This window comes from Tinamus guttatus, unplaced genomic scaffold (genome assembly GCF_059628265.1).
Source record: "Tinamus guttatus ecotype Peru unplaced genomic scaffold, ASM5962826v1 Tinamus_guttatus_pri_ptg000314l, whole genome shotgun sequence".
Classification (NCBI taxonomy): domain Eukaryota; kingdom Metazoa; phylum Chordata; class Aves; order Tinamiformes; family Tinamidae; genus Tinamus; species Tinamus guttatus.
In genome coordinates this window covers 8473225-8498078 of record NW_028288848.1, presented here as the reverse complement: position 1 = coordinate 8498078, position 24854 = coordinate 8473225, and the positions used below count along the sequence as shown (strand labels likewise).

Sequence of the window (24854 nt, the reverse complement as noted above, 5' to 3'; positions counted from 1 at the left end):
TTTTGGCTGTGTTTTCATTAGCCGATACTATACTGCACTAGGGTAAGAGCTACAGAGCAACACGCAGTGCTGAGAACCTGGTGCTGAGGTGGTGTTCGAGCACTCACTGAACAGGCTGAGGACACTGAGAAGGAATCAGGCTGGTGCCCTGTGAGTATCTGCACTGCAGGCCAGACCATGGCAAATCACGTGCTTGCCTGGAAAGCACAGGTACCTTCAGGTTTGAGGAGGAGGTTAACCAAGTGTCATATGTACAATCTTAGTGCTGTATTCCGGCTCATCTCCATTTTGATGCTATTAATTCACAGAATGCTTAAAATCAGTATGTTCATCTAATTACATGTTTGATGTGTATGTTCATCTAAAATTATTCTGCTTTCCCTGTTTTCCTTTCAGGTGCAGCAGTCCTTTTGATGTCATATCTAAGAAAGCCATCACTAAGAGCATTACAGTTGCATAGCAACCTTAGGACAGTAACTAACTAGTTTAAAGCAGTTCTACGGAACTGCTCCCTAGCTTTATATTTCTTTTCCAACAGGAGCATTGCAGGATACATTGTTTTTCTAGTATTGCAACCAGCAAAACTCTGGAAAAAAACATATGCTGTGTTTTATTACTAAGTAAGATATCTGCATGGAGCTCTTATTTCTGGGCACTATTACCAGATTACTGCACCAAGATATCTTGAATTACCCAGTACTCGCACATAATTTCTCTGCAAGCCCCACTGAACTCTAATAATCCAAGGGGGAAGATGTACAAAGTACTACAGAAACCCTCTATGCATGAAGGGTTCAGGGGAGATGCGGCTGACGCAATGAAGTGTTAGCAATCCCCAAAACATTAGTCCTTTACCTATTCAGCTACAGGGGATAAAAGTTCTTCACAGACAAACCTGACATGGACATACACAACATACAAGTTATATATTCCCAGTTCTGTTTATTTTCATGGAATGCTAATTTAGTTACAATATGGCAGTTCATAACTACTGAAATGTGACATGAATTCATCTCCAATGCTGCAAAACAGTCTTGATTCATATATATTTGTTTTAAAACAATCTTATTTTACATAGTTGAGGTCTCTGGTGGTTTTTAAGCTCTGATGCTTAAGCACACAGCAGGCTACAAACCTTAGATTTTATATTTATACATATATTCTATGTATTTAGACAACCACTGTAAGTTATCTATAATTTAATATTTATAAAAGTGCATATACTGGTACATATGCACCTCTAGAACACACTTTACTACTGCCTCCCTTTTATAAAAAGCTGCTTAATATACAGCCATATTATTCTCACTCACTGCTATAAAGTCCTTTACTACCTTTGTTACATGATTTCAACTATTGAATTCCCTCAAACTGCATGTAGGTATTTCTATGTATATGTTTTCCTAAAGAAAAAAATCCTCCCCATTCCTTAAAGAAGTTTTAAATCATGCATTAGTTTGGTAAACAGTCACTTTAACGGATTTTAGAATCCTAGACAGTGTAAAATCTACTTCTGGAAAATGTCTGTCTATTTAATTTCTTTTAGTTACAAAAAAATATATAGAATTGAAACATACTGAATACATGCATCTCTCAAAGTGGCTATATTTTAGCCTTATAGATAAATTAAAAAAGTACACCCCTGTTAACAGGATGCAAACATGGCCTCAAATAGGCCATCACCTGTATTTAGTATAACCCATTATGTTAAAAAGTTCAAGTCAACTGTTCTCTCAGATGATGTCAAAAGTCTGAAGAGCATATTTAATATACAAAGGTGGGTACACCTACCTAGTGCCATTTAATTAGCCAACATTTTCAAGGCTTCTAGGCTTTGCCTCCGGTAATGCAAGTCCTGAAATGATCTGAATGAACGTTTAAGTTGAAAAGTTTTTTTAATACATCTTAAAAGCAAGTTGTGGTTAAAAGAAAAAAATGTACACTGGACAACCTGAAGTACTCACTGAAACATCTGTACAAAACTTCTATAGATACAGGAAGAAATAATGGTGGGCTTGTTTCAAACAGAAGTAACACTTGTTAACATATGTAAAAACCTGCCTTGTTTTATTCCTCTACCCAGTAAGAATTTGCAGCTGTTCAGAACAAGTAAAATTGGAACCACCTCACAATGTTTACATTTAAAGTTTTTATACAGTGCAAATGTTTAAGACAGAGTAACTCCCCAGTGAAACAGGTGACACCTGAGTGCCAGTCTTCTGAAGATTCTTCTTTCAATTAAGTCTATTTACACATTAAGCTAAAGGTTCACTATTTATGCTTTGAAGTTTGCTGAATATCAGCAGAAAAATACGTGAACTAGCAGCAGTTGCATTAAGAATTTATGATGGTTATTTTAATGAATGCATAAAGTTTTCAAGACTGTATTCAGTGTCATACTGTTCTTGATCCCATAGTTCTCCAAGGTTTTCGAGCACTGATTTCATTGATGCTTTCCCAGAAGAGGTAGAGGTATCTGCTTTTTCAGTTTTTCCATCCTTCAAAAAAAAAAACAAAACACCAAATAAGAAACCCAGCATGCATGCACACATATTCTCTCTTAAAAGAACTTTTTCAGGTCATAACCACATATTCTTGGCTTCCCTTTACATATCATTACTACAGAATTCTCAGTCTGATGATTAATTTTGGCAAATTTCGCTTCCTGTTTTTCCAAGGGCTGCTTACTGTTCATCATTCCACTTCAAGTGTTCATCTGATTAAGTTTCACATCTCAAAGCAAAGCTTTTCCCTGAAGTTTTTGTCTATTTTTACTGGTTTGTTTTGTTTTTGTTTTTCCCCCCACAGATGATTCTTTACCTTGTCAAGAGTGAACAGATCAAGAAGCTGTTCTGTTCCCATGCTTTGTAGGCTAGCATTTTCTTGGCTAATCACTGTATTTGCAATATTCATTTTGAACTTCTGAAGACCCATAATCTTCTCCTCCAGAGTTCCCCTAGTTATCAGGCGATATACATTAACAACACGTTTCTGAAAGAAAAAAGGAGTAGTAACGTATTTAGAAAAGTCTTCAATATTCAAGGTAGCAAAACATTTTATACTGTTCCTTGTGAACACAAGGAGCCCAGAGGCAGTTTGGCTTGGAGACACCCTTCAGTACACGTGTGCAGTTAGTGTGGCTGATACCAGGCCAGGAGGATGAGATGAGACTGTGCCAGCACCGGCAGAGGCAGCTGCAGTTCTGGCTGTGCTTGGGAGGTGGAAGTTGCTGCCCCGTGCACCTTTGGGGTGAGAGATGGTAGAAGCCATCACTATCCCTATCCAGGCAACCCTTCCATCTCCTGTCTCGGTGGCATCTTTCTCCACTGAAGGATTATTGCTCCCAGCGTCTCCTCAGCAGCTCAGGACAAAGGTGATGGGTGGAAGGGGAGAGAAACAGACTCACCAAGTTTGAGGATAGAATAAGTAAACAGACATCAACATCTTCAACATCTGACAAAACTAGCAGGAATGAAAAGTAGAGGTGGAAACCACCAGAGATCACTTGGATAGACTGTGTGATACATAATGGAAGTTCAAGAAAGGAGTTCAGTAAGGAAGCTTACAGGAAATTTAAAAGATTTTCACCTGTCCGATACGATGTGCCCGATCCATGGCTTGCAGGTCTCTCATTGGGTTCCAGTCGTGTTCCACAAAGACTACTGTGTCAGCCCCTGTTAAGTTAAGTCCCAATCCACCAACATGTGTGGTAAGCAAAAGAACATCTATAGATGGGTCATTATTAAACCTGCAGTTCAAAATAGAGAAGTCAAGCATGTTAAAATTAATTAAATATTGAAATCTCAAAATTACTCTGAAGTTTCTCTGCCAACAGTAGTCAATATAAAAGGAATAAAAGCATTAGTTCAGTAATTACTGAGTCCTAAAGAGACACCAGCTTGCAGCAGCTCTAAGACTCCTATTCACTAGCAGGAAAAAATGCAATAGAAATTTTACAGTTGGTCTCAAAGTTAAGTAAGTCTTAGTCACAAGTGAACAAAGTTATACATTTCCTTAATACTGTTTTCGAGCATTCATCATGGAAATCAAAATGAATATTTACTTTTTCCTAAACTAAAACATGTAGACCAGTAAGACTGAGGTTCAGATTTAATTACCTATCTGTGCTACGAAGTAACAGACAGGGCACAGTGCTGCGACCTTCAGTTTTGCCTTCCTGGGAGGCAGACTTTAGCTTCATAAAACATGTAAGGACCATAGTAAAATTTGTCAAGGATTCCAAACCAGGTGCCATCAGCCCTTTTCTTTCCCCTTCTAGAGGTACTTACAAGGGTCCGATGGGGAGATATCGGAGCGTCCCTCAGTTTGGGCAGGATTACATGGGAATATGAACAGAGCACAGGGACTCCAGCAGACAGGAATGTTATCTCTGTGCAAGCCAGGTGCCCCCTCTCCCCCACAACCTGCAATGTTTTGAGCAACTACGCTAGGTGGAACGCCCTGGAAAACAGGTATGTAGTTGGCCAAAGCTAGATGATGTGTGTAGGAATTGGGCAAAATTCCCAGGAAGGACACTGACAGTTACAGCTACTTTGGCTTTATTAAATCATTACAGAAGAGAGCAGTTCAGAGTATTTCTATGGTTACTAATAATCTGAACTACTCATGATGTCCTGAGGATCAGGCCATCAAAGTAAGGATCACCCAGAGTGAGGGGAAGAAGTGGTTATCACAGAACTAGGCACACACCAACATGTGGCATTTTTAGTTGTGTGGATGCAGGTAACTTCCCAGCTACTGCCTGCTCACTGTATCATCACTACCCAAAAGCAGCAGCACTCTGAAAATGCAAAGTAGCATCTTTTGCCAGCTTCTGCGCCAGGAGTGAATGAATTTGGTCTTCCTAAATCAGAATAAATTCTGTCTTACTAGAAATACTGCAGACTGCACAGGGAAGAGAGACTGACAGCCTGGTTGGGTTGTTAAGGAAATTTACAGTAATTTTATCTTTCAGCTCATGGCACTGTCAGCACCACTTTGCACCAAAACATACACAAGTTCTCACATTACACTGTTCTCATTTGTTTTAGTTAAATACTGACATTTGTGTTTAATTCCCATTTCAATAAGAGCAAAGCCTTTACTGAAATAAAATATAAGGACTCTGGGCTAGGTGTCAAGGAGCATACCACAACAGAACAGCAGATACGTTCCCATGTCATAAGTTATTTTAATTTGCTGTCTGACTTTTTAAATGGATTTTTTTTTCCCAACAAGATATAGATCATCCCTCTGGTGTAACCACAGAATAAAAGAGCAGAGACTGCACAAGAAATCTGTAATCATCTCCAGGATCAGCATGATGAACAATGGATAGCACAGAACACTAAGTTAATGCATTCCTCTTAACATAAAGCTCTTATGCTAGTTGTCATAAAAGTACCCAAATATTCAGTTTTTATTTGCATTATGGTAATGTCTTTACTATTAAATTAATACAGGAAGACCAATTACTTACTATTTTCTTCATCAATAATGAGATATTATTATGTTTCTAAAGAGACACACCTAATTTTCCAAAACTGACAATACTTTAGTTTTGATGCAGTCTCCTGCTAATACGCTTTTACATACTCAAATAATTGAAACTAAATTACACAGTGATGATCTGGCAGTCAGTTACATCAGTCCTACGTATTAATTTTATACTCCCATACACAGAAAAGTTCCCATGAGACAGGAGTAGTTTTGCACACAAATAAGGTGGTGGAGGGAGCAGCTCACCGGGACACGATGGAGTGCCTCTGGCCAGCAGGAATGCTGCCATCTAGTCGCAGGTATGTGACCGAGGGCAGGTGGGGCTTCAGAAGGTCGTGCTCCACTATATCCAGCATGCTCTTGAGCTGGCAGAAGATGAGTATCCTGTGCTGGGCCACAACAGCTTCGGTGCCGCTCTCTGAAGATCCACCGTTCCCCAAACCGCAGTCCAGCAGCAGCTTAAAGTGAAGAAAAAAAAAAAAAAAAGGCATTAAAATAAAGATTGACACTGATGGACCTAAAGCCCGTAAGTTACAGAAGAAAACCTGTAAGTGATGGTGACTTCACAAACATAGTGGGAAATCTGACTACATTGCTAAACTACAAAGAATTTGAGTTTCAGAGCAAATTTTTGCCTTATATAAATTTTCTTGCGGATAAAACATTTTTAGTCCAACCTAACTTTATCAAGCTACTAATCTGTGTAGTAAATAGGAGCAAAGTCTTCCTTTAAAGTAAAAAGTAACAGTAAAAAAAAAAAGTTAAAAACAGTTAAAAGTTTTTGACAAGACAGCAAAATTAAGTATGTAACATCACTGTCCCTCTAACTAGAGGGAGGCATGCCTGTTGACACAAGCTTGTAACACCCTCCCTGAGTTGCTTTACATCAAGGAGAAAGTTAGAAAAACTCAAGAAAATTTTGTACTTAGTTTCAGCTGCCATATTTTAAGAGGGGTTTTCAAACTGGTGGAGTCTTAAATATCTTCTAAACCATAACACCAGATGAAACACGCATTTATGAGACTTAGGGCCCAATATGCAGGTTTACTTACTTGTTTTAAAGCAGACAATTTAGGTGCATGCTGGATATCTCGAAGGGACGAATTATGAGCTGCAAGTTGCTCTGTAATTCTCTTATATTCTGGATGCTGGGTTGTTAACACTAATGCTGGATGGTTGCATAGTTTCCGTAAATATTGCAGAGCCTTCAGTTGATTTAGAAAAAGAAGTTCAGAGAAATGATTAGCAACAACAGTATATTACAGAAATAGCTAAGAACAAAAGCGATCCCAAGTATAGAGGCCTCTTGGCCACATTCCACAAGACAGACTTTCATTTTTATTCAAAACAGTCATGCCTTAACACAGAGAAGGAAAAACTCCACCACAGTACTTCAGACTGAAAGCCAGGGACTGTTAGGATTATAACACTCTTGGTTCCTGCTGCAGGAGCTGGGCAGAGCCTTTCAGAGAGTTATTGTCTCCAAATACCAAGACTTAAATTGCAAATTTTACAAAACCATGCACCTTTATAAACCCTTCGGTTCATGCTGCTTTTAGTATCTTAATTTTGTGGCGTAGAGGGAATATTTTGATTTTATCAGTTTCTAGTTTTAAGGTTTTTCACTTTTGATAATCCATTCTAATTTGAGTATGTTACTTAATAAAGCCAACTATACAAAGCAAGCTAATTCTTTTAGTTTTCAGCTTTAAACAAACACAAAAAAAGTTAACAGAAATAAACAAGCTAACCAGTAAAAGTTACTGAACTAATCTGTACCTGAAATACATGACCTGTAGCTTTCAGTTTGGGTTTTTCAGTTTCTTCAGTCAATGAAATTGATGAAACTGTTTCATCAATATCACATTTGGCACGAGACTTGGCAAAATCTTCATAAAGCTGAACCTGCAGATTAGGCCCCAGAAACAATTCAGTACCGATTTCTTTCCCAAGAGAAAGACAAAAGAACGAGACATTTTTAAAACTTAGTTCCCAGTTCAAGTTATGAATCAGCATAAATCAAGAAAGCTCTTTTATATGTAGCACAAGATCAACCTTAAACAGTAGAATCAAATGGAAAGTTATTTGCTCTCAAAAAGAAAATGTTTGCCTCTGTAGTGGAAAACCCTGGTGACAGGATGAAGGGTAAGGGGTGCAAGTTGAAACACAGGAAGTTCCACCTCCATGTGATGAAGAACTTCTTTACTGTGAGGGTGACAGAGCTCTGGAACAGGCTGCCCAGAGAGGTTGTGGAGTCTCCTTCTCTGGAGATCTTCAAAACCCACCTGGATGCCACCCTGTACCATGTGCCCTAGGTGTCCCTGCTGGAGCAGGGGGATTGGACTAGATGATTTGTAGGGCTCCCTTACAACCTCAACCATTCTGTGATTCTGTGAAAGTATTTAAGAATTCGAAATGACTAGATATTCTTCATGGAGAAACATGTCAGAAATTAAGCCAAGAAAATATTCTAATATCACCATGATGAAATTAGTTTTGAACATGTACTAGAAGAACAAAATAAAAATCTGAGGTCCCAGAGAATGTCAGGGCTGACATTAAATTGACCCTGGAATACACAGCTGCCAAGTGGCTCCTTTGTGGTCTTAACTGTGCTGAAAAACAGCCCCTTCTTAGTCATACCTGTAGAGGGCTGAGAATACAGTAATAGTCTTGAATAATTTTGGGTGGAAGATCTTGCAGTACATCCTCTTTCATTCTCCTTAACAGGAATGGCAGCACTTGGCGGTGCAGTGCTTCCATTGCAAGAACACCTAGTGTAAGAAACAGGAACAGTTAAGAGCTCCAGAGAATAGTTACTTTGAAATACTCACCACAGAAAGCACCTGACATGCTAATGCTACCATGATTACTATTTTCACTAGCAATTCTTGTTTAAGAGAAAAGACAAGAAACCAGAGATTTACAGTTTGATCCTTACCAGCCTCTTGCTCACGACTAGAGCTTCGGGCATCTCTACTTGCCAATATTGGTTTGCCATAACGAGCTGCAAATTGGCGTTCGGTACCCAAAAATCCTGGCATAAGGAAGTCAAACAATGACCACAGCTCTAGGACGTTGTTCTGAACATGAAAGAAACATTTGTTAAATTATTTCCAAAACTAATAAATGGTTCCAAATTATCAGGAACCTTCGCACACATATTCAACACTGCTTGTAAAACACTGCAAACTTAACACCAACGAAGTTTGGAACACTTGGAACTCAGAGGCTGTTTGATCACCCTAAGTTACACGGAGACCCATTTGTACTATAACACATAAATGGACTTTCTACTGTGTCTGATGTCAGGGCTTATATGTCCCTACATCTAAGTACACAGAGGAAGAAAAAAAAAGAAAAAAGTTTCAGGCATTTAGAAAGGAAAGACTTAATTTTACAAGCTTTAGTCTTAACAGGACAATTCTGATAAAGGCAGTAAACTTGACTGGCAGAAACCTCTCGTTTTCTACTTGGCCAACTTCTTAAGAGAGAAGAGGGGCTGGGAGGAAAGAGATGAGGAAAGATAGCCGTTTACCTGTATTGGGGTTCCGGAAAGAATTATTCTGTAATTGGCAGTCAGTTGTTTTACTGCTTTTGACAATTTTGTTTTTCCATTTTTTATTACGTGGCCTTCATCAAGAATGCAGTAGTTAAATTTAATATTTCTAGAAATAAAAATAGACTGAAATAGCATCAAAAAAATCTAGAGACTATTAAAACTCCAGAAAACAGACCAAACTCTTACTTGAAGAAGTCAATGTCATTTCTCACGACATCATATGAAGCCACTATGAGATTGTGTCTTTTCACCTGGTGTTGCAATCTTAAGGAAAAAAAACAGAACACATAATTAAGTGTTCCTTACATGCATGGTTTTATTTCCAACTTTCAATGTTTTACTGTGCCCATAAACCAAGCTTCAGTAGGGAAGTGAACTGCAAAGTTTTGTGCAATATTTTATTTCAAGCTACAAATACAAACTACATTACCTTGCTCTTTCAGTAGGAGGTCCTGTATAGTGCAAAGGATTAAGATACTCTTTTGAGCAGAATTTTCCCACTTCATCCACCCAGTGTCCTGTAAGTGTGGGAGGGCACACTACCAAGGAGGGAAGAGGAACACTGTCCACCAGTTTTGTTCTTGCATATTCTTGAGCCCTTTAAGAATATTAGAACATGTTGATTTTTATTCCTCAAAAACATACCTTTAGAAGTTCTTAAGCTAGGTTGTTATTTATTTAAGCTTACCTGAGGCAATGATCTCCTGCAAGAATACAAATGGATTGTAAAGTTTTTCCTAAACCCATATCATCACAGAGAATTCCATGAAGTTTGTATTTATTGAGAAATGCCAACCAGTTTACTCCATCCTGAAAAAGAAATAAACGAGTGTCTCAGAGGGATTGAGAACTAGTCTTCCTAGCTAAGCTTCCCCCCAATCCATCACTGCTAAACTATGACTAGTTTCCCCCCACCCCAGACTCTCCACATAATACATTCCCAAAGTGCAGTTACAGATGTAACTACTAACTCAGGACCTGTCCATAAACTGGCCAAAAAAAAAAAAAAAAAAAAAAGATTACCACAAACACCTCCACTCCAGCTCATTCACTCAAATCAGAGAGGAATAAATGGAGAACCCTAACAAATGCCAAACACCAGAATCAAGCCTGGCCCTGCAGCTGAGGTGCCCCAGTCAACTTAAGTAAAGCACAGCCCATTGGACCTTCCTTGAGAAAAACAGTAGAACTGAGAAATCAGCATAAAAAGTTTTCTTTTCTTTTTGAAGAATTCAGTAATTTCCTTACTTAACTCACTTTTTACAGAGAAGGCAAAGGACAAGTGTGGACTGTTTAGAGTAAAAGCAGAAAACACAAACTTCTGCTCTTCCATAGAACTCCATCAGATTATGCTTTTCTTTTAGAACTCTAAACTGTTACCTGCTGATATTTTCGAAGCTCTGCTTTGATTGGTACTGGAATTTTATAGTTCTCTAGTTTTTTTCCATCCAGTAATTGCTCCAGGAAGTGTCTTTCTTTAGCTTTCATTCGGATTAGTTCTTCAGACATGTTTGGTGGATCAGGAATGCCAGCCTAGAGTAATATTTTTGAAAGAGCAAATCTTAGGACTGGAGCACTAAGTCTCACATAAACAGTGCAAATTAAAACATAATACCAGCTTAGACCTTTTAAACAATGGAAAGGATCTGCAATCTTTTCAATTTTATAGGACAAAGTTTTGTGCTATACTTGCTTGATTCCTTGTAGATCAATTTCTCCAGAGTTTTAAGAGGCACAAAAGTTCTGTCCCAAAGGAAGCAATGAAAAGTTTCCTAAGCTTGCATACAAGAGGGGAGATCCTGGAGCTATTCCACTTTAGAGTTTTATCAATTGGCTAGAAAAGACTGCTACAAAAGCTCTGGGCAGGAAAAAGTATCATACAAGTAAGACAAAGACGTAGAAGGCTATCCAAAATACAAGAAGCCAATAAAGGTTAAGTGCCTGTACGTAACATTGTTTGACACGAGGCTTTAACACCAAAAACCTTGATCTACAACTTGTTCTAGATTGTAATGCACTGTCCATGTAGAAAAAAGCAAGACTTGCGTCTTTTGAAAATGCTGACCTCCAAGTGGAAACTGCTTCTTAACAGCAGTTGTCAGAATTGGGGCTTGATAAATAATTCTCTAAATACTCTATATGTCCACATTGAACTAGACACAGATGACCCTCAGGTTCATAGCCTCATTACGGAGGCAGTTTAGCCATATGATCTGATCTCCATGAGATGGAGATAATCCCAGAAATACTAGCAGTAGCCATACAAGTGGATTAAGTAATCAGACAAACTTTGCTGGCTCATTTATGACACTAGTATCCCTACACAATGAAAATATTCTGTGTTCCTTCTTTCTCATTCAGTTATGAGTAAGGAACCTATAGAAACTAAGCTATTTAAGTACTAAAGATAGTTTCAGATTATGAGTTTTAACACACATACCCCCCCCATACAGTCCAGTACTTTGTTTTGGGAAATGCAATCAACAAGATTACGTCAAGGAAATGATGCCAAACCTACAAGGTAATTCCTGGCAGTCAGCTCCTTATTTACGTGCAGCATGGCACTTGTTAACAGGAGTGCTGTGCAGTATGAAAGAGTGCCAGTCATGCAGGACAAACTGGAGGGCAAATGCATTTCAGGAAGGCTGAATATATCTCTTGCATTAGAAGGTTACTATGGTGCTCTACAAAGCTGTCTCAGTGCATCTGATCTCCACTGGCAGTGTGGGACTCAGGAACAGTAACCTCTGCTCTGAGGACAACAGATAAGTCTAACAAGTAGGACATTGGTATTAGGCTGCTGTTGATACTCATGTCAGAAGCGGTAAACTGTAAGAGCATACAGATTTCCAAGCGTGCTTAGGTGTGTGGTTGTCTCATACTGATTGTCTTCTATTAAAAGCACTTTAAATTTAAAGCAGCAGGGATCCCACAGGATTCCACACTTAAAGGCATTTAAAAAAAAAAAAGGGCCACTGTGAGGAATAGCATTACAATAAATAACATCGCGCTGAGAGATTTCAATGAGAAATTCTGGGTTTCATTTTCAGCAACTTACAGTGAAAGCACATAGAAAAAGAAAAGAACAGTTTAAAGGAGGCTGCTAGTTATCAAAGGCTCTGTTATGCTGAATAAAAACAAAGGCAGGAGATGCTAAACCCCTTAAATTCAAAGTTTTCATTAAAAACATGCAAACAAGCTCTGAACTGTCTTCTATTACCATCTACTGGTGAAAACAGGTTACACACAAGCCTTGTACTCTTTCAAGTACAGTATTAGAAAGTATGAGTTATGCAAGTTGTAAAAGGCATGAAAGGCTTTTTAGTTTTCCAAAGAGCTAGGATTATGTAACAATGTACTCATTTTGACAATTTTTCCATTACTGCCATCTCATTTTTCCTTTTAAGTTCCTTTTCAAGTGTATTTATTTGTATGCATTTCTCCTCATACTCAGCATACTCGGGAAAAACATGCACACAATCCCTTAAGAATTAGGGAAAGACACTTGTTAGGAAAGAGCAGCATTAAGCACAAATTAGCGAACATACATTCTACCTTCACATACACAGTTGAATGAAACCACGTTCAGCATAAGAATTTTATTCTAGCATTAATTTAGAAAATTGGCAGAGAGTCCAATTTTCCTTCTTTTAAGTAGAAAGGTTCTCTCTTCAGTTATCTGATATGGACTGAACACCTATTAAAAGAGAGTTAATTATTCAGCAGGTTAAGAGCCAGAAAGTTCAGCTTTGCCAAAAGTGAGTACGGAGGAGTTGCCAGGTTCACTGTACTTGCAGCTCGAGCTTACCTCAAGGGGCATTAGCCTAATCAGCGTTGCAAAGCACTGCGTCGCCATGAAACGCACACTGTCCGTCTGGTCACTCATCCTACCCAGGACTGGAACAACCAGAAGAACGATATATGGAACAATTCCGACATCCAACTGTTCCATTACACCTGGGTTAGTTATTAAGGAATTTTATTTTTTAACTGGTTCAGGATTGTCTGACATCAATATATACACCTATCGAGCATGAAATTGGCCAGTTGAGCATTACCATTAAATGCATTACACAGAGATAAACAAGATTTATACTACCAAAGCAATGGGAAAAGTTAGTTTTGTCTACCCAGTTACATTTGGGATCACTTTCTCCCCGCTTCCTCCATCAGAAATGCTTATTTAGGGCAAGCTCAGTGAATTCCAGTTTGAGAACACGCTCACACCTGCTTACTCTTTCCCCCTCTTTCGGTTGTTTAATTTCTGTCCAAGGATTCCAAGTTCAATTGCAAGTAAATCACTGCCATTTTCGACTGTAAAGACTTGAGTAGGCTATACAGGTGCTCCCCCCGCCTCATCCCAATCTTCATCTGTTTGATCAGACTCGCTGTCAATGTAAGACTTTAAAAAAAAAAAAAATTCAACAACAAAAAATTATATGGCAAAAATACATTAGAATCCATAACCTTATTTCCATTCACCTCAGTAACACACCTGTCTGGAGAGAGGGAGCAAGAGCCTTCTATTTGAAGTATGACTAAACAAATTCACTCACAAGAAAGGAAAAAAACAAACAAACAAAAAAACCACACACACTTACAGCTGAATGTTCTATGTTGTAATAGAGTCCAAATTTACACATCTGAAAACTGTTTATGCTAGCTTCAGTAATGACAAAGTTATTTTCCTAGAGCACACTCACTTTCTTTGAAAAGCCTATTAATTATTGACCTTAGTACATTTTTGGGATAATAAATATTTCTTTCTTGTTTTTGAATTTTAATGGCTTTCAATTTAATTCCTTTTTATCTTGCTTTCATAGAGTACAAAGTGGAAGAAACCTAGATTCTCCACACCAAAACCTAAGACACTCAGTGAAAATTAAAGCTCTTTATATTCTTTGTATACAGGAGGAAAAAAAAAACAACATTTTGCTTGATTCACATTTCAACTATTTTTTCAAGCAGGAATCCCTTTCTTTCCCATATTATATAGAACAGGTTTCTGCATTTTTGAAGACTCAAGAAAGGATACATGCAAGGGCTTCAATTGCACCTTCTTGCTTGGTGTTGTCATCTATTGCTCCCAGCCATGGCAGAACTTTCTCTAGGAAAATATTCATTGTTTCCATGGTAGCTATTTTGCTCATAACACCTACACAACGAGCAGCCATGTGTCTCACTGCAGTGCTGGGATGTTGAAGGCACATGTAAAGATGAGGCAAATGCTGAATTAACTGAATAGAAGAGGGTAGGAGGAAAAATGGTTATTATCTGCTATAAGCAAACTACTGAACCATTTTAAAGTATTGTTTAAACTTCTATTGTCTCCCAAGAAATACGTAAAATACCTCCTAAACAAGATTTAGGACTGAAAAAATGTTTCAAAATAAAGACAAGTTACTTTAAGTTCTAATATCCATCAGCACAGACAATTATATTACTGTGGCAGGCGACTTAAACAGATGATGTAGCTTTTCCTAACATGAAAATCCCTCCTAAACTGCTGATACTTCCTATACATAAAAATTAGGCCAAATACCAATTCTGCTGAGAAACATGTAAGCGTGATATAATATATAACAAACAGAAATTAGCGCAGCATAGGGCAAACAGAGCATGGTACTTTCTCAATCTGTTCTTCCAGTCTCCACATATCTGTGGCTACAGACTCCTGAGCTAGGAAGTGCTATTTGTGTGTTTAGTGGATTTTCTTCAAGAACGTTTTCATTTTTTAAATCTATATTTTCCTTGTTTCTAACTTATTGGCTTCTTGACCACTGTTTTACATTCAGCTGATACTTTCACAAAGCTATTGCAACTTCAGGTTTTTTTAGTGGAAATCATTAGTTCCAGAGCCTATCAGCACAGAAAAGAGTCTTTAGCATTGAACAGTGGTATATTCGAAAGGTCTATTTATCCATTTTATTTTGTCAGATGTTTTATCATATTATCATTCTCCTTTCTTTAGACTTTCTTTTCTGATAAGTGTCTATGCTAAGCTTCTGTCTTCTTATCTTTAAGTTACTACCATACCACCTTGTAGATGTTCATTCTTTAGTCTGCCCCTTACAGTTTCTTTCATAAGCTTTAATCTTCCTTATTTTCCTTTTTAAGTTCAGTGCAGTAGACTTTCGGACTTATGTTGCTCATGCAAGGATGCAAGTTCTAAACACACTATAACACTGGTAGAGAGTAGCTGTTATTACACAGCACAGATTCAAAACCAGCAATCAAGCATAGCTTAAGCCTAAAGCTGTATTTTCCTAATCAGCAATTGAAGAAGCAATTATGCATGACATTTAGTCTTTGAATCATTTCTTAACAAGCACCTTATCTGGTCTGCTCAGGAGTTAACTGAAGTATCTCATTATTTTTCTATTACTTTTGTAATAGAAACTACAAATAGAAATAGAAAGATTAGAATTACTTTCTGATCTCCTTTAGCCTGACACAGCAGTCAGATTATGTAACTGCAGTCTTCAGTACAGCACATATCCCCATTCCAATTGTACAAACTACATTTCAGTCTACCAAAAATCAAACCATTTCACTTAGCTACATGAAAGCACCATAATATCTCTTAGTGATTTTAGATAGTAAACTTTGTTAACTGAGGAGACATTCTCATATAATCCGTCAGCTCTCCAGGTTTAGGAAATCTGGAACTAGAATATAACAGCTGTGCAGTTTAATGCAACACAGCAAAATATCATTAAGGACCATAACTTAAATTTTGGAAACAATCTTGATTCAGTAGCTCATCCAGAAAAGGGTAAGTCAAGTCTATGTTGCAGGTTTTAGCTTGCTCCTTGTGGTTTATTCTACAACCAGTATAAGCAAATGCAGAGTTTAACACCCCATAGGAGCCAACAAGTAATAGTTTTGAAACACCTAAGAACTGCTGAAGAAAAAAAGGCTACATTTTCAGCTGCTAAAACTAGGATACAAGTCTTGAAGAACAGGCAGCCTATCAAGTACAAAAAAAAAAAAGCAGAGCTTGATCAAAGTTAGGCAAAGAAGTCGCCCCCCTCAAAGCCACAAAGATCTAAAATAGCAGCAGTGAATACATTAAAGCATTTCCTATGAAAACTGCTTTGGATTATGATTACCAGAGGATGAAGCTGAAAATCCATTGAAGCTGCTGTTGTTTCAAAAACCTGTAAAGAATTCACAAGTTCCTGGGCAGGAGCATCTCCTTTTTCCAGTAAAGACTTTCGATCTGTTAGGAGAAAAAAAAAAAATGATGTTCAGTTTAAGATAAACATAATGCCACCAGCTCCCGACCTCCAACTCAGTCAGAAATGCAATTACCAAAATTGTTTATGTGAATGTTGTTCCGTAATGAACCAACCATAGCATCCCAGAGATGTGGCAATCCTGTTGCCATTTCAGCACCAAAGTGTTTAGCTATAGTTGATAAGGCAAATTCTGCTCCTCTTCTCTGTACAACATACGGTTTCTGAGCCTAGAATTCAATGGTTTAACAGAGTAGTGACATCAGATAGGCTTTCAAGCAAGTTTCACTTAAACAGACAACAATCAAAATTAAGTTTCTAAACAGTAGTCTATAATATCTGGTAGGTGCCCTATCAAATTTCTAGCAAAAATCTTCTTCAGAAACAAGTATTCTTGTAGTAGGAAGTCAGCCCCAAAAAATACTGCCTAAGCTCAAAACTGCAAGATCACTCTGGAATTTACCATGAGAAGAAGCATTTACATGGATTTACACAGAGATATTCATATCCTGTACAAAATGTAAAATAAATAATGCACACATATTTTGTTTTCTGTAATAACACTTGGCAGATTCACAATAAGCTGTCATCATTAACTAGCCTATGCTGCTTGCCTCGTGGAATTTAATCTGGATGCAATTCTCTGAGAAAAATCCTGGAGTGCTGCAATGCTACTGTGTGCAATGAATTTGAACACTAACAAAGATGGGAGAGAGGGAATGAAAGCACTGATGTAAGCTTTGGAACTTTACCTCATCGAGCTCAGTAGGAATACTCCCAGTACTGCCGGTGGGAAGATCTGCAATTGGGGCTTTTGGAGCTTTTGGAGTAGGACCTCGTCGACTTGTGATGGCAAAAGCAGCTTTCTGGTGTCTGTACAGTGTAATTATTCCCCTGTGCTTAGTAACTGTATGATGCATCCCATCTTTATCAGAGTTGGGCCCTAAGAGAGAAGGGAAAAGCTGACAATCTAAGCTACAGTTTAAGATGCAGGGGGAAGTCACTGCCACCTACAAATCATTTGCAGATCTTAACTGGCTTTACAAAAATAGGTAAGGGGTGTCATTGCTCTCAGGGACAGAGAGAATAAAGAGCAGTTACCTTGTTAAGAGCACACTATAGATGTGGCAAAAAAGATTAAAACTTCAGTCAAATGATACCTCTGCATAAGCTTTATAGAAAACAGCATATGTTCAAACATTTAAATGAACTTCTGATTTGTTTAAAAAATAGTTTAAAATTTCTGCAGTAAAAGAAAAGCAGATGCCATCAGCATCTTTCAAAATGCACTTGTTAATGTTTCTACATCTAAGATCACCATTAGGCTACACAGTGTGCAGCAACAAATACCTGAATAAAATACAGTTACTAATAAAGAATCAATGAATGACATTTATCAGTTTGAAAGCAAGAGCCATACAAATACTTGTTTAACAGTTCAGAGACAAGCACGTACATATCTTCAGAAGCCTCACAGTAAGACAACATACCTTTTGAATTTTCATGGCTGCCCTGAGGCTGTGCAGGACACGCTGCTAATGGGGTAAGATGTGGATCCACGCAGAGAGAATTACAAAGATTTTTTATAATTTTTGAGTTGGGGCAAGGAGACCTTAGGGTGCACTGCTGAAGTAGCTTAGCTATACACGAAGCCACATAATTTTGTACCAGTGTATTCTCTTCTTTTTTAATAGCTTCCATTAAGGGTTTTATAACAGGATTTAACTTTTCTGGAAGTTGCTGCAAGTTCACAACTGCACATGCTGCAAAAGTATGGACTCGCAGATGCAACACTTGCCATTCTTGATTTGTTTCATTAACAGTCATCTGCACTTGCTGTCGTTTGCTATCCAACTGCTGCAGAACTTTAGGGCTCAGAGTAAAGGATGTTGTCACTTCATTGAAAACAGACGTAACCTAAAAAAGAAAGTTACAAGACTTTCATTTATGGTAAAAAATGGATCTCCTCTGGGCACTGCAGTTTGCACAGCAGAACATAAGTCACTTCAGACAGATATTTCTGTCTCTTTTTCCCAGCAAATAACAGGAATGCAGTTTCTGGAATCTTGTACTGCAGCTCCATGGGAGAATGGGACATACGACAAACATTTCAAGACAGGACTTCCGAAGCTAAAAGGAGATTTGTTTTGGCCTGTAGCCATATGATAAATCCATACATGCTGTTTATCAATAAGCACAAGATGGTTAAAAAACATGCTACTAACAAAACAGTATAGAAAGGATGAGCAAGGTCCTGCACACGCAAACAAAAATACAATATCTGCAGAACTTGCTCCAGTCCTCCTCTTACCTCCACCCCCAAATGGGTGGATTTCTACTTAAATCTGTTAAAGAAAACAGTTTATGGCTGTTTAGCAACATGGTATCAGGAATCATTGAACTTACTTTAAAAATAGGATAACATGGGTTCTCAGGTATAGGTTAGACGGCAGCTTTTGAGAAGATTAGTGTGAATTTTTATTTCCATTTTAGTTTAAATACTGAGGTCAAGTTTTTCTACTATCAGAAACCAACTTGCAAGCAGCACAGATACAGCGTTAGCCTATTACAGCAAACATTGGAACCGCTACATGCAAATTTTTCCTTCAAATTTTGTGGTCTCATCATGAACTTCTGTCGTTGTGTGACATGCTACAAGCAAATAACCTAATTTAGCCCAAAATTACTCTGACATAAGATACCAGGTAACTTTACAAATCAAGTAAATTACTGTCTGCAATACTTATTTAATTCTTTACTGAATTAAAATGTGGTCATTGTCTAAGGACCAGTGATCATGTTCTGAACAACTCACAGGAAATCAGAAGGACTACCTTTCCCAGTGATCAAAATTCCATATGACTAGCAATATTTTAGAGAAAAAAAATGTTTTTTAAATAATTATGCTAAAGGTGTATTTCAAGATGAGACTAGACTCAAGAGAAGGGTAAACATGCCTCTACTTACCAGCTCATTTGCTTGGTCTATTGTAAATACACTAGAGTTTATTCTGTTGCCAATGTCAATGTGAGCATCAGCGAAGAGTGAGATGAGCTGCTTACACTCATTCTGCATTCGTGTAAAAGGAACAGCAATTTCATCGTAATAGAGGTGCTCAGAAAGGACTCCAAGTAAACGTGGCTGCACGCAAATGGCCACAGTTTTACACTCCTAAACAGAAAGGGACACAATTCATATTTCTTAGTTAGCACATCACTGCTGCTGTTCACGTTTCAGTTCAACGGTAGACTAGCAACTGAAATAGGTTTCAGAAGGACCATGAATTTTAACCAAGAATGGTGCTGAACAAAACCTTCCATTTACCACCAGAAAAGAAGTCATAGTGAACATTAGGAAAAACAGGCACAAAAACAGGAAATACTGACCTTAGACAGATAAATATATCTATTCAAGATTGATGTTTTAAGAGAAGTGTGAACACGTTTAACAAATCGTAGTTCTGACATTTGGCTTTTAGCTAGTAAAAAGTAATTTATTCTTCCATTGTATCACTATTAAGATTTCTATTTTGATATATAAATATCATTTTAAGCTTTCTAATGAAATTTTATTTCAAACTAAAGTGGATTACAAGCTATGGATTAAGTTAGTATGTCAAATTTATTTGCTGCAAAAAAAAGCATCCTACCTTTTGCAAGGCTGCCCACTCACAGATTACTAATGCGACACTAATCCTCTGCAAGGCAGATTTGGAATTCAAATGGAAGAGCAGTAGCTGAGCTAGTGATTCAGCTGGCTTTATTTCTTGAGTAACAGTATTTACACCTGGGTCGCAAATACAGCAACAAAGTGCTCCCAGCAACCTGACAAAAGGAGAACACTATTACTCCAATGTTGTAATTACTCAGTAGTTAATGATTCAAAATGAAGATACCAGAAAACCACATAATTAGATTTTAGCAGAAACAATTGAACAGTGAATATATATCCCTTTTAAATATTTTTTTCAAATTTCCAGTAAACTGACTTAGCTGCCATCATCCGAGCTCGCATGACAACATAATCCCTGGTTGTTGAATCTTCTGCAATGCTCTCTGCCCCAGCAATATATTCCTGAATCACTTCCTTATTCTGGGTTTGACCTTGACGCAGCTTAGAGCTTGCCTTCTCCTATGGCATAAATTTGAGAAGTTTAAAATAAATGTGTGTGTAAGAAGAGCAATTCAATAACATTTTCAGTAACCATCACAGCCTGCAAAGATTGGACTAACCCAGATTGCTTCTTGCTAATAAATTTTTAGAAGCAGTGAACCCTTATAAATAATCTAGCCTCTAATATTACTCCATTGTCCTATTAGACATGTGATGTAGTTCTTAAATCTTCAACTTTTCCTCAACATGCAGCTGATAAACATTGAGCATCTTCTCAAAAATAAAACAGCAATGCAATATTTAATGTGGTTCTTTAAGCAGAAGTTACTGTAGCGAAGCGATCACCAAGACAACCTGTAAAAGGAGTCTACAAGGAGCACACTAATAACAAAACTGGATTCCTCTGAATAACTTGCAGTAAAGGTAACAGAACTACTGTTTTCTACAGACTTGAAGTTAACCTGCTAGATAATACACACTTGAAGAGCAGCCACACCACTCCTCTTGAACCCCTTCAGAAGCAGTCTCTCTGCATTAGTACATCGCTAATCGGTTCCTGCTTTCCTCAGAACAGTCTGGGAGGTTGTATTGCACTTACTTTTGATCTGGTTTTCACTTCCAACAACATGTTTAAGTCGATAGGCAAATGAGATGGCTGCATCATTAAGCAGAGCCAGGCTCCCATCCATGGGCAAGCAGCTGCAACCACATATTGCACAGATGCCTTGTTTAACAGTTCCAGCCATACCTGAGAAGAAATGTATTAAAAGCCATAACAAGTCTGTGGTTTACACAACATGACAGGCCTGGTGATCAAATGCTAGGAAGCCATCCTACCTCCTCCTAGTTTACGCTAAAAGCGTCTCATAGGCAGACCACAAAATAAACATGAACAGACTATCTCCACAAAAAGGAGGATATGAAAGAACTGGATGCAAAAATGCTACAGATCTAAGTGATAAGCCAAAAAATACCTTGTGAATAAGATCCAGAATTTCTTGGTTACTTTCTAGGATACAAAACTGAAATATGTGTCTCAGCATGTCTTGCAGAATCGGCGTTAGCCATGTTGAAGAGCTCTGAAACAAAGATATAATAATTGAGAATATTCTAACACACATCATAACACAACACTAGTAACTAACCCTTACCTGGTCCTGAGTAGACAGCAGAGTAAATAATGTTTCCAGTGCTGCTTTTCGCACAGAAGATATTGTGTGATGCAAGAACGGCCACACACGCGGAACCAAAACAGTGAGGGATTGCTGAATACTGGTACATGAAGAGGCACAGAGGTAGCGAGAAGGAAAAAACATAATGGTCCATGATCAGTTAGAAAGTCTTATTCCAAAGAAAGCATCATTGTTTATGCTAGGTGATTTTCCATCAGGTATGAAGTTCTAACATACATAAACTCACATATCAGCAATCTTTTTTTTTAAATAAAGGAAGTGACAAAACACCTACCTTCAGCACAGATGATGTAAGTTCACTACATGAATTATGAAAAATATAGTAACATACCAGCATGTAACTCCTTTAGTTTGACAGAGTCCCAAGTAAAGAGGAACTTGGGAGAGTCTTCAAATTGAAATAAATTCTGAAAAGCTAACAATTATTGCCCTTGACAATTAAGGTTTCATTTGATAGAATAAAAGGACTCTGAAAACAGGAGTAAATAGGGAAGATTTGCCTTAGAAAAACGGGCAAAAAAAACTCCCTGTCATACATATTGAGGCTTGAAAACATCTTTCTTCTGGTTTCTTCAGCGAGCATTCCAGTAATTTTGGCAGATTTCTTCCCCCCCTTCTTTCCCCCATCCTTTCTGGAACAGAAGTCAGCTTAATTCAATCTGTTGTTTACCTTCATCAGTCATAGACTGACTGGCTGCACTATTGACTTTAAGTCTGCAGCTTTCTTTGGTGCTATTCCAGGAGTAGTTTTCTACAGGTACAGACAATTTGTTCTCAAGTGAGCAGTTTCATCACTTGTCAAACTCCAAGCAAAGAGGGGACAAATGAAACAGTCTGTGGACAGGCCTACCATGCAATTGGATATTTTAGTAAAGGATATCATCTCCAACACAAACAAAGCCACATATAAGCAATATCTACTACTTTTTGATTATTTTGCTGACCATTACTAACTCAGGGGAAGCAAAAGTATAGTCTTAACCTTCACTCTGAGCAGGAGTGAGAGTAAAATTAAAACAGTGATTTACAATAAACACTTATTTAGAATGTGGCTTGACAGCAATTTTATTACTCCAATTCTTAAGTAACTTGACAGTCAAACCAGCAGTACTAACCAAAAACAGTTACCTGCATTTTCGGACCTGAGGATATGTTAGAAGGGAAGAAAGAAGGATCATGATACTGTTTGTGGAAGCTGTCAAGTCATCCAACTCCAGAAGCGCATCCCACAACGTATTGAGAATAAAGGGCACCTAGACAGAGATGCACAAGATGTTATGGTATAAAAGAGAAAAAAAAACACATTAGAAGTTAATTAGAAGTTAATCTTTCACATTAGAAGTTAATTTGTCAATTGGAATTTATGGAAAACATTCATTCACCTTCTGAGACTGAAGGTGAACCAGGCTTTCCACTACCGGTACTAAAGATGCTGCAGCAACAGCTCGGACATCATCATCTAAGTCCTGGAGACCTTCAATTATTGCAGGCAAGACTTTAGGCAATAAAGTGTTGATCATATCCTGCCAAAAATGATCAAGGATATTTTTAAAATGAAGAAATGTAGAGTAAGTCAAACAATTAAGACTCACTATGAGTCTGTAACAAAGTCTGTTTGTTACACAAGAAGAAACTACAGGCCCAATAATACAGTTCAAATAATACAGTTCAAAATGTTACCATTTGTGAAGTAAAATCTATAATTAAATTTTAATGAAGTTTAACTTACTGTAAAACTGTGAAAACAAAGCCTAATGTTTGCAGAATAATACAGTGAACAGACCAAACTCTTGTAGCAGTCAGCTATGTCAACATAGCACGTAGATTAAAAACAGACTGTGCATGATTATACTTAGCTGTTAAAGTAGCTGTTAAAGAAGTTATAACAATACAATAACCCTGCTATATACCTGCAGATTTGTGCAACTCGGATATGAAGATGCATTCACACATCTTAATTCACAAGAGACTGCAGTGCAAGTTTGCCTTGTCACATCTAACCACTGTGCAGCCTCATTCTCAACTTTGAGCTTTCTGTCCTATTTTTTGAGCTTTCTATTCCAAAGGTCTACACAGCTTATTATGAGGGTTCCTACCTGACGCACGGCCAAAGCATACTTGATTCCCAGAAGACCACCATGTCTCACTTCCCACTGTTCCTGTGTAAGCAGCTTCAGGAGAACATCCACAGTTTTATGAACTCCAGTCTCATTCATATGTTTCAACACAACTCCCAAAGTCTGTGCACAGGTCTCACGTACTGGTGCTACGACCTAGGACAAAATAAATAACGAAACTGGTATTTCTGTATGAAACGTCACTTAGAAGTAAACCCAGATGAGCAGAGGCAGATGAACAGAACTGCTATGCAGCATGGAAAGCTGTTTTATCAGCTACTTTGTAATAAGCATCTGCCAGTTACAGCAGGCACATACAGTAATGCACTAGTACTATACACAGCTTAGTGCATCTGTTGCAAAGTTATTTCCCACAGAAGCCTGCTCATCTATCCATAGTCACTTACTTCATCTGACACAAAGTCTCCAAATCTGTCTAATGCAAACACACAGAGAAGTCTAATAACCAAGTCTTCTAGCCACTCCTGATGCTGCTGAATCATCTGTAAAGAGAGAAGTTGAACAACCTGACTGTATTTATTCATAAAGCACTTGCTTTAGCTAAACTCAAATTAAAGAAATCACAATGCATATTTAGATTGACTGAATATCATCCTCTTTTGCACAGATGGCCGACACAGAAGAGCCAACCTTAATTCAATTCTGACCTGGTTTATCACTTAAAAAAAAAACAAAAAACAAAAAACAAAAAGCAAAAAAGAAAAAAACCACACAAAAAAACCCCAAACAAAAACCCTACTTGTTTTTTTGAATATTTTTGAAATGCAGTATATATCACTAGACTGTAGAGAACCCTATAGAGAAAACAGGTACAGTACTTTTACCCCTACATAGCACACAAGGGCAAAGGCATCCAGATGATCTGCCTAGGGAAATGCCAACACAGCCTAGATATATCAATTAATACTTGTTTGAAAAATATTTACAGATAAACTATGAAGTAGTTTTTCTCACAACAGTGGGAGCTCCAGTAATAGGAACTCCTTTTGAACCTCTGCCTCCTCCAGATTTAACTAAGCAATTTAGACCAAGTCTGTCTTGGAGCTTTGGCCTCTTTAAGTTAGAGCCACGTGCCAGAGGCTGAACTGCTAGACTAGCTGAACTAGACTGA

The 24854-nt window shown here is 37.8% G+C and overlaps 1 protein-coding gene across 1 annotated transcript in view; it reads right to left on the bottom strand.

The window, feature by feature from the left end:
- Window positions 1–922: 922 nt before the first annotated feature.
- BTAF1 (B-TFIID TATA-box binding protein associated factor 1) overlaps window positions 923–24854 on the bottom strand; it is a 45156-nt gene continuing 21224 nt past the window's right edge. Inside the window, exons 10-38 of the mRNA XM_088528750.1 lie at window positions 24130–24225; window positions 23702–23878; window positions 22988–23128; window positions 22734–22858; window positions 21564–21684; window positions 21387–21491; window positions 21011–21160; window positions 20288–20430; window positions 19949–20123; window positions 19267–19470; window positions 17790–18216; window positions 17052–17242; window positions 16376–16529; window positions 16174–16283; window positions 14097–14298; window positions 12870–13018; window positions 10442–10594; window positions 9750–9871; window positions 9492–9659; window positions 9248–9325; window positions 9038–9167; window positions 8441–8582; window positions 8143–8273; window positions 7279–7404; window positions 6552–6704; window positions 5746–5957; window positions 3589–3748; window positions 2821–2991; window positions 923–2498 (exon numbers count right to left, since the gene is read on the bottom strand). Of these exons, the coding sequence (XP_088384876.1) occupies window positions 2352–2498; window positions 2821–2991; window positions 3589–3748; window positions 5746–5957; window positions 6552–6704; window positions 7279–7404; window positions 8143–8273; window positions 8441–8582; window positions 9038–9167; window positions 9248–9325; window positions 9492–9659; window positions 9750–9871; window positions 10442–10594; window positions 12870–13018; window positions 14097–14298; window positions 16174–16283; window positions 16376–16529; window positions 17052–17242; window positions 17790–18216; window positions 19267–19470; window positions 19949–20123; window positions 20288–20430; window positions 21011–21160; window positions 21387–21491; window positions 21564–21684; window positions 22734–22858; window positions 22988–23128; window positions 23702–23878; window positions 24130–24225 (4563 nt within the window). The 3' untranslated portion in view covers window positions 923–2351. The remainder of the gene's footprint in view (window positions 2499–2820; window positions 2992–3588; window positions 3749–5745; window positions 5958–6551; window positions 6705–7278; window positions 7405–8142; window positions 8274–8440; window positions 8583–9037; window positions 9168–9247; window positions 9326–9491; window positions 9660–9749; window positions 9872–10441; window positions 10595–12869; window positions 13019–14096; window positions 14299–16173; window positions 16284–16375; window positions 16530–17051; window positions 17243–17789; window positions 18217–19266; window positions 19471–19948; window positions 20124–20287; window positions 20431–21010; window positions 21161–21386; window positions 21492–21563; window positions 21685–22733; window positions 22859–22987; window positions 23129–23701; window positions 23879–24129; window positions 24226–24854) is intronic.